At 42.6% G+C, this 9,666-nt stretch overlaps 3 protein-coding genes across 3 annotated transcripts; 2 read left to right on the plus strand and 1 right to left on the minus strand.

Annotated features, from left to right (window-relative positions):
* Nucleotides 1–811: 811 nt before the first annotated feature.
* CSUI_001016 (vacuolar protein sorting 29) lies at nt 812–2,612 on the plus strand (the record flags this gene model as incomplete). Its single annotated transcript, XM_068061222.1, has 1 exon — nt 812–2,612. A coding segment is annotated over one exon (465 nt), but the record flags the coding sequence as incomplete, so codon positions are not given.
* Nucleotides 998–6,950, minus strand: CSUI_001017 (uncharacterized protein). Its single transcript, XM_068061223.1, has 2 exons — nt 5,115–6,950; nt 998–4,452 (listed from the first exon to the last, which is right to left on the minus strand). The coding sequence occupies exons 1-2, from the start codon at nt 5,384–5,386 to the stop codon at nt 3,822–3,824; spliced, it is 903 nt and encodes a 300-aa protein (XP_067926802.1). The 5' UTR covers nt 5,387–6,950; the 3' UTR covers nt 998–3,821.
* Nucleotides 6,951–7,153: 203 nt separating this feature from the next.
* Nucleotides 7,154–9,475, plus strand: CSUI_001018 (radical sam domain-containing protein; the record flags this gene model as incomplete). Its single annotated transcript, XM_068061224.1, has 1 exon — nt 7,154–9,475. A coding segment is annotated over exon 1 (1,572 nt), but the record flags the coding sequence as incomplete, so codon positions are not given.
* Nucleotides 9,476–9,666: the final 191 nt, after the last annotated feature.

Raw genomic sequence — 9,666 nt, forward strand, 5'->3', positions numbered from 1 at the left:
GTGCGTGTCTCGAATGCGGTTCTGTATATCTGCCTGTCCAATTGATCTTGGGCGTCTTGATATCTATCGACTGCTTGTTTTCCTAAGCGGTTCAAGTGAGAGAAGAGTAACTACCCCGTGTCTATATCCAAGAGGAGATCTTGCGTCTCTACACATATCTATCATCCGTGTCTAGACAGTACAACATCTATAGTCTCTACATCTTTCTTATAGAACCTCTCCAAGTGAAACAGATGATCTACATGTATGTAAAGAAGTACATGATATGTATGATATCCATCTATCTATATAGATAAGGTGTCATATATATGTATACGTACATACGTATATCTATAGGTGTATATTCAAATGTAGAGTCCTTCTATATGTCTGTAAAGCATGGGCATGCATAAGGGGGGGTGGACAGCTGGCGATACACTCCATACGTTATATCCGAGGATGGAGACTTCTAGTGATATCTGTTTGTCGACCTCATCATCTCTATGCACGGATGTCTACGTGTAAAGAAAGAGAGATCTTAGTTATTTGCAGTCTTCTTCAATCGAGCAATCTTCCTTCTTTCGATCATCGACATCTCGTGTTCCTGTCTCCCAGTCTATCCATCTTTATCTCTCTATTTGTCTGTATCTATCTAACTATGGTAGATACCTACCTACACTCTCATCTATTCTGATCTATATCTCATTTGATCTCTTTCAAAATGTGCATACTAAAGTCTTCCTCGTCTACTCCAAGACTCCTCTCTGCAAGTCAACCCTCTCATTTCTTTCTTTCTTTCACTCTTTCTTTTTTTCTTACTCTTTGTTCAGGAGATTTTCGTATCGGTTTGATCCACGGGCATCAGATCGTTCCATGGGGAGATGGAGGTTCTCTCCTTCATTGGCAGAGAAAGTTGGATTGTGATATTCTGGTGTATGGACACCTGCATAAAGATTCAGTTATCGAGTTAGAGGGGAAATTTTTCATCAACCCTGGGAGTGCGACAGGTGCTTATCAGCCATGGATAACCGAGAAGGTTCCTTCTTTCATGTTAATGGCTGTACAAGGATCAAGTGTTGTTCTTTATGTCTATGAAGAAAAAGGAGGCAAAGCTGAGGTAGTTATGAGCGAGTTCAAGAAAGAATCTTCTTCTTCTTCCACGGCTCATGCGACGTCTTCTTCTTCATCTTCTGCTATGGGGGATATGAATAGTAATAGTAGTAGTAGTATGAACAACAGTAGTAGTAGTAGTCATAGTACTAGCAATGGCAGTGCATCTTCTAGCATTCATCACTGAAGAACGCGAGGGGAAAAACAAAAAGACGAAAAAAGACAACACAAAGAAGAGAATCGAGAAGAAAAAGAAGATTGCATGCGACTTCTGTATTCAGTCTTCCTCTCTTTCATCATTCTTTCCCTCTCTGTCTCTCTGCCGTGCTTGAAAATTTACGCATTAGCTATCTATCTAACTGTCTTTGATCTACCCATCTGGATATCTGTCTTTATTATCTATCTATCTCGCAAGAGCAGAGTGTCCTGTTGATAAGTGGATCGCTGTGAAACGTCATCTCTAGGTGAATGCTCTGGCGGTATCACCTCTCTCCTGTCTACGGATGGGCGAAGGCTCCTATACATCCATCTATAGATATACCTATGTGAAGACATACTAGGCATGCACGGACAGACATAGGGACATGTGTGTATCTCCATCTATAAGTAACGAACTGTATGTATCTATATATATCTGCATCTCTGTAGACATATCTACACCTCTGTGTATACATATTGCTCTGCAAGTATAGGGAGGTGCGTCTTCGTGTTGGATTCTTTTGTAACATGCATGGACAGAGAGGTAGGCAAGGGTGGGGGTGAGAGAATCTACGAGAAGAAGAAAAAGAAGCCTTCGTTTTTCCACCTCTACTCCTCCTAGGGGGCGCTTAGCTCCAGAAGAAGAACAAGACCACGTTTATGTATGAAGATCCAAGATGACCTGCGACCCCCTTTGTATCTTCTTTCTCATAAAGAAGAAGAAGAGTGAGGCATTTCCAGTGTTGCTCCTCTTCTTTCGTCGTCTCTTTCTATTTGTTAGAGCTCCACTCTTTTCATCTGTACAGCACAGTAAAGGTCTTCTTCTCTCTTTCGTCCGTTCTGTTTTTTCTGCTTTTCTAATCTTTAAAGAACCTTTCTCAGTCTTTCATTCTTTCTCAGTAGTGACAAAGACCGCCGGTCAATGAAAAAGCGGGAGTGGATTCGCGACTTCTTTCGAAGATTTCTACAAAGCGTAAGAAAGAAGAGCGAGAGAAATCTTTGAGGGATGGACAAACACACACATCAAGAGGCAGTTCGAGAGACAAAACAGCTCCTCCTTGAATAGCCTTGCTTAAGAACAAGAGGAAAAGGAAAGAAAAGCCCATCTCCGGCCTCGGGTGTATAGACAGTGTGTATCTGTCTACACACAGGAAGGAAGAAGAAAGAAACTTAAACCTTTCTTCTTTTCTTCACAAGGATAGAATGATAAAGAAGAACCATGAAAGAAGAATCGACAAATCAAGCGCTGGGTGTCTCGTCTATCTGTTACGCATGAAGAAGAATTAGACAAGCTCGAATAATTCTATCTCTATGAGAGAGAAACCCAGTGCCGGCAATTTAAGTGCTTGTCTTCTTTCTACTTTCGTTAGAGACAGGAAAACAAGAGAGAAAGGAAGCGAGGGATTGATAGAGTCCTTTGCAGTCTATCTATCTCACACACAGAAAATCTATCCAGGAGAAGTCAGAGCAGCTGTACTCTCTTCTAACTCCTCGGTCCGTTACAGAGAAAGAACAGGAAAGCGGCGAAGACATGACTTGAACATAGACAGAGAGAGATCTAGACGAATTTATCTATAGAGGATGTAGAGAGTGACAGAGAGGGTGAGTGTACATACACGTCAACACGAGAGAGTCGACTGTGATGTTTCTGTCTCTCTCTTTCGATGGTGTGGAAAAGGAAGAAAGAAAGATAGAAAAAGCGATCTAGAGACAGGAGATGCTCTGCTAAAGAAAAGGAGACAGACACTTCTTCTCTCTACTGGCTGTACCATCCCGTAAGAATACCCTTCACCTAGACTCATGTGTATGGGCGAGGCTATGGAGATGTCTCTATGAATGAAAGTATATAGATATACATATATGTATGGATATGCAGCTCAGAAGGTTGACAGACAGAAGGAGTTATCGAGAGAGAGCTCTTTTATCGCCTTGTACAGAGAAAAAATTCTTGTAGAGCTGCTGTCTTTGACTAGAGACATCAAGAACGAGAATTTCTTTCTTTCATGACGCGTGCGCGCCTTTCTCTTTCTTTTGATCGGATCGTCGCAAGTCTCTCTCATAGAAGTGTGTAGGAAATAGATCATAGTAGTGTCTCCCGCTGTGGGTAGCTAGCTTACACATCCTTCATTATCTTTGATCGAAACTTCATTCAGTTCATCTTCTCCAGCTGATCTCTATACAAGAAGAAAGAAAAGACTTAAGAGTCATATGTATACAAGAGGATAGAAAAGAACCCTAAGTTAAAAGAAAACAGCCACATAGAAATAGACACTTAAGCAGGAATGGGTTGGAGTCTTCGTTTTCTTCTTCCATATCTTCCCAGGTGTACATACACCTCCACCTCTCTTCTTATCACACGTGCTGCTGGTTTCGAGTGTATATACACCTGCAATGGTTAGCTAGCCACTTATCAGGGAGTTGACCTCCTAAGCCTTCTTCTTGATATGAAGAGGCAACGCTTGCGTCTCTTCCGTCATCGTGTCTTCACTTGAAGAAAGCGAAGAAGAGAGAAGAATCTCTTTCTTCTTTTCCTCTTAATGAACAGTAGACGGTTGAATGCTAACTATAGGATGAGAGGGAAGAGAAGAACAAGAAGAAGTCAAAGAAGAAGAAGAACCAGGAGGAAGACGAAGAGAAGAAGAGAAAGAGGGAGAGATCTGAAGAAGGTCTTGTATCTGCTGCAATCCGAAGGTCTTCTTTGATGGAGAGAAGGCTTCATGCTCGCACCATAGAATTTTACTTTCTTCATTCACTAGGAAAAGATAAGGCCTCTGACAGTCCGGTAGATACGCCTCAGAAAGAAATTGACGCTTATGGAGATAAGAAAAGTAACAGCAGGATGGATCGGAAAAGACATCGTATTCATCCCCTCTCTTTCTCATCGCCTCTTCTTCTACTTCTTCTTCGTCACTGTCTCCACCATCACGATTCTCTTCTTTCTTCTTCTTCTCTTTATCTTTCCTCTCTCCTGGTCTTTGGTCTTCTGCTTCTTCTGCTAATTCTTTTCCTTGGGTGTCTTGATCTGAACAGCCGACTGCTGTTGAAGAGAAAGACGAAGAAGAGACAGAAGGAGAAGAAGAAGAAGAAGGGAGGGCAGGTAGAGGATCGAGAAGAATACGCCAGCGATCTTCAAGATATCTGCGCACCAATCGAGCTGACCGACTCCTATACAAGACAAAAGAAAAGATATCCATACACATTCTTCACACATACATACGCATTACTCTCTGTATACAGAGATGATCAGCATATATATATGTATATATAAGTATATGTATATATATATAGATGTACTTCTTGAATGACGGTCCCAGTCATATGGCTCTACCTCTCTCTCCCGGTCTGTCTCTCCATCACTATAAGGGTATCGTTCTGTGTATGTATTTCTCTATGTATGTGTAGATGTATGGCGACAGTGAGAGAGTGAGTGGTGTCTATACACTCGACGGGCAAATGCTTCCTCTCTCTCCTTCTCACTTTCTCGAGTCTTTTCGTTGCTTTCACAGACGGGAAAGACCGACGCGTACACACGGAGCTCATTAATCTATCTATCTATCCTTGGTTCATACGCGAAAACACATATATATATAAACTATGTATATATAAATATCTGTATGTGCCGATCTCTCTTCCTGTCTCTGTCTGTATTTGTTTGAGTATGCTCTCTCTCCCTGTCCCTACCCAGGAGACAGTGTTCCAAGAATGGCGATACCAAGAGATAAGAACGTCTTTCTCTTTCCTCTTTCTTGCCTTTATCTTCTCCTCTTTTTTCTCTTCCTGTTTTCACCCATGTCTTCTTCTTCTTCTCCTTCTTCTTCTTTTCTTACCTGATAACGATACGATAGGCCTTGAAGACATCTGTATTCTGATGCCGCGCCTCGAAGCTTCGCTTTAGCAATCTGAGGTGCGGTAGCCACGTATCTAGCTCGAGGTGCTGCTTCTTCGTGAAACAGACAAGGAGAAGCTTAAGAGCACCAGGGAGTTGATCAGGTAGCAAGATGGGAGAAGAAGACGGAGATGCTGCTAACGATCTTCCATAGATAGATGGGAATCTTCGGAAGACTAAAGGGACGGCTCCTCCTAAATGCATGTGCGCCATCGATGATAACGTCGATGCTCACCCAGTATCGATACAGATATGACACACCCATACATACATACAATGGATGAAAGATAAGGAGACAAATGAAAGAAAAAGGAAAGGAAAGGAGAAGAGATGAGGAAAAAGAAGAGGAAAGAAGAAGAAAACACGAGGAGAGAGAATGGTGTGAACCGACGCCGAAGGAAAGGGAGAAAGAAAAATCTATACACAAGATAGAATGGATACGTAGATACGAAGAAAGGCCATAGAGATAGATATACAAATATCCAGATATATGGAGAGAAAGATAGATTTACAGAGATCGAGAGGGAGAGAGAAGTCTTCGATGAGAGAAGAAAAGCTGTTGTGGCGAAGGGCATAAAGAGAGAAGAAAGAAAGGAGATAAAGAGGAACCTGTGTGAGCCAAGGTTAAACAAGAGATAGAGTCGATGAACTTGTCATCCCTGCAGATAGATGGACACGAGCGGCAAGAGTTTTCTCGTCTTCTCTCCCTCTCTTTCCTCTTCTTTGTGTCTCTTCTATCCTATTCTCTTCTCTCTTTCTCTTTTCTTCCCACTCACCTGTCTGTGTGCTTGTGTTGGGACCGAGAGCGAAGGTGTGAATGAAGTCCTAAGGTAAAAAGAAAACTGGATCTAGCAAAGGAGATAGGGAAATAAGACGTTTTCTTTCTTCTCTTACAAACCGACGAGAAATGAAAGTGACCCTATCTTCCCTCTTCGATAGCTTGTCTCTTTCACACGTTGCATGCGGGAAGGACACTAACTAACTCCTGATACACCCCGTCTATCCATCTGTACAGGTGGAACTTTCGTCATGCGATGATTTCCTGTGAAAGAATGAAAGTTTGTGTAGAGATGTCCCTTTCTTGAAGGAAGGAAGATGGATCTCTACCTTTCTTCTTCTTTCTCCAGGCGAGGAAAGAGAAGAAGAACACAAGAAGAGAGATCAAAAGAGAAGGAGAGTCGACCTCTTTTTTCTCAGTCAGAAGAAGTACGAAACGTCTTCTTTTCTTCTCCCATTCCTGTGAAGAGAATCCCCCCCCTTAGTATAAGAGAAAGAATTTCACCTTCTCGAGATCTTTTAAGGAGAAGCTCTCTGAGGAGGTTATGACGTGTAGCCTTCTATGGATTAAGATTCTTATTCTGACGACTCGTCGTTCTTGATCTCAATACGAGAAGAGGCTGTAGCAGTGATGACGGTAGCCCTCTTAGTCATATTCGGGCATTATGACGGGAGCCACTCCTCCGTCTGAGTTTTATGAAGTTGATGCATCGAGGAAAAAGAAATGTCGATTCTCCCGGTGAAGAAGGCTCACCTCGCGCATGCAGGGGGGGGGGCTCCGTCTGTTGGGGGCTTTTTAAGTAGAGAGAAAAGAAGAGAAAGCAATGAGCGAAGGAAGCTCTCAGAGGGAGAGCAATGTGTACCTGACAGCATCTGCTGAGAGATAGGTAAGTCAAAGGAATGAAGACAGAGAGAAGAGATAGGTTAAGTTTCATCGAAAGCAAGTGAAGAAGAAAAGGAAAGAAGCTTGTTTACCTTGCAGGCAGGGAAAAAGGAGAGGAGAGAAAAGAGAGGATGCAAACAAGGTGGTCTTTGCGTAAGAAAGCTCAGATGAAAGAGATGAAGGCTGTGAGCGTTGAGAGAGAGACAGATGCTATTTTAGCATATGTCGAGGTATTCTTGCATGTGCATGCATGACTGCCCAATGCATCGAGGTCGTTTGTTTTCGATAGAAGCCGTTTTCTTCAATTCTCCTTCTTAGACAAGTTACTCTCTTCCGTGTTCATATAAAGCCAGGACTTCTTGTTATTTTCCGTAAAGGTTTCATTCTGCTCTCCACTATAAAAACTCCCCGGGCTGAGGTGTGTATACACTCGAGTGAGGTGTATGTACACCTGGCTGAGATGATCATGAGGATGAGGTGTATATACACCTGACGTGGCATGTGGATCATACACCTGAAATGAGGTGTATATACACTCGAGAAGATGCGGTGTACAGACATACACACAGGACAGTCAACTGATGTCTGCAAGAGAATCTTTCTCTTCTTTCAGGTATCATCTATCTTCATTGATAAACAGACATACCCTACTCTCATGTCGCTTAGTTTAAATTCTTCTCTCTTGCATTTTACACTTCGTCTTTTGCATTAGCTTGACGTCTGTACTTTAGCTTTCTTCTTGCATTCTTGTTTAGTGATCGCTATCCCCATGTTTTCATCCGAATGAATAGCACATTTCCTTTCTTTAGCAGACAAGACTAGACGTGTCTTCTCCTCTTACCTTAATCATCTTCATCCTTTCCTTTCTCACCGTTCTCTCTCACAATGCGTGGACCTTTCTTCAGAGACCCTCATCAATTCGACGAAGTGTACGAAATCTTCTAGCTCGATTCTAAAGAAGGCTCATTGAACCTACCCACTTCTTCTCCCTTTTCTTTTTCTTCTTTTCCTTCTCCCTTCTCTCTTTCTTCTTCTTCTTCTTCCGGTGTCGTCATGAGCCTTCAATCAAGATGAGGTTCTTTCTGGCCTATCAAGATTCTCCTAGTAGAACACGCCCTTTCTCTTCTTCTTTCTCCTCTTCTCTGCAGATTCTCAACACTTCTCATTCGCGTTGTAGATCTCTTCCTCGTTCACGATGCTCTAAATCTTCTTTCAAGTCACGAGTACCTGTCAGCGCTTCTGTCTTTGTGTCTTCCGTCTCTCCATCTTCTTCGTGTCTCCGTCGTTCTTCTTTCTTACCGCCTCTAGAGAGGAGAAAGCACATGGGAAATCTTTCTTCGCATCCATCCTTCTTTCACGCCTCTTCATCTCCCATACAAAGACATCTCAGTCACACACTTGCGATCCGCTCATTCCGCATACAGACTTCTCCTCTTTCTTGTTCTCTTTCTTCTTCTTCTTCCTCTCCCAAAAGTCTTCTTACATCTCCTTCTTCTGACGTCTCTTCTTCTTTATCTTCTTTCTCCTCTTCCCTTTCTTCTTTGTTCTCTCTCACTTCTTTCCTTCACTATCATCTCTTTTCTTCTTCTTTAACCACATCTCCTTTGTCTTCTTCTCCTCCAGTATTCCGTCATAATCCTCTGTCGTCTTTGAATCCCTCGTTTTCTTTCTCTTTTTCTAGTTCATCCTCTTCACCTAGTCACTCTCCTTCTTCTTCTTCTTCTTCTCTATCTCCTTCTCCACGAGTTCGGTCGATAGAGGCTTTCCTTTTGAGAGAGGGCTACGAAGCCTTCCGCCTTGATCAGATTCTTCTTCACATGTATGGAAGTCGAGGAGGGTCCCAAGGGAGAGCCACTCCTGGTAAGAAGAACTTTCGCTTTCCTGTGAGAAGGTTATCCGGAATGACCACACTCAGTAAACATCTACTTCAAGATCTTCATCGTCTCATTCATACACAACTCTATCCCACACCTTCTTCTCTCTCTTCTTCTTCTCTTCGTAGCTGCAGAGACAGTGATCTATCTAAGGAGAAGTCGAAGAATGACGTCGTTACACAGCCTCACAAAAGAAGAAGAAGAAGAGAAGAGGAGGAGGAGACAGAAGGGAGAAGTGAAGAAGAAGAAGCGGCAGAATACATGGAGAATCTGGGCGAGAGAAAGATCTTTTCTCCCCCAGCGATGGAAAGACAGATGCGGAGAGAAGACACAAGTCCTAAAGAAAAACTGGCAACTGAGGAAGAGAGAAGGAGAAGAAGAACAAGAGATAAAGGAAAAGCACTTGAAGATTCATATGAAAGAGCAGAAGAAGAGGAAGAGAAAGAAGATGAGAGGAATACCAGTCATACTAGTCTTAGTTTAGACAGTTCCTCCTCCTCCTCCTCCTCGGCCTTCTCTCCTTCTTCGTCTTTTTCTACTTCCTTTTCTCGCAAGTTGGATGAACTAAGAGGGGAAGAGAGATTTGAGAAGAATTCTTCTTCTTTTCTTCAGGTCCCGAAGGATGACTTTTTAAGTGTCTATCCACTTGAAGAGAAAGATGGAAAGAGATCGAGGAAGATTCTCTTCACATGCAAAAAAGATTCGGCAAGAGTTGAAGCTGTCTCTCTTCGTTTCTCTTCTCATCATTCTCTCTGTATCTCCACACAGGTATCTCCTTCCTTCTGGATGTCGCCGATCTAGCCATACAGAAACTCTTGCTTCTTTTCTTCTCTTTCTTCATGTCTGACTCTCTCTCTCTTCTTCTCTTCTCTTTTCTCCTAGAAAAGACTTCTTTCGAGAAACCGAGGATACCTTCTCTCAGTCTCTGCATCGGGCATGACAGTCCTTAGCCCTCCTTT

Source organism: Cystoisospora suis (genome assembly GCF_002600585.1).
Source record: "Cystoisospora suis strain Wien I chromosome Unknown contig_403, whole genome shotgun sequence".
Lineage (NCBI taxonomy): Eukaryota > Apicomplexa > Conoidasida > Eucoccidiorida > Sarcocystidae > Cystoisospora > Cystoisospora suis.

Excerpts from the sequence above, each read along its gene's own strand:
- CSUI_001017 (XM_068061223.1), bottom strand. The coding sequence starts at position 5,386 with ATGGCGCACATGCATTTAGGAGGAGCCGTCCCTTTAGTCTTCCGAAGA. Across the intron at positions 4,453-5,114 it reads GCCTATCGTATCGTTATCAG|GAGTCGGTCAGCTCGATTGG; the intron begins GTAAGAAAAGAA and ends TGTCTTGTATAG.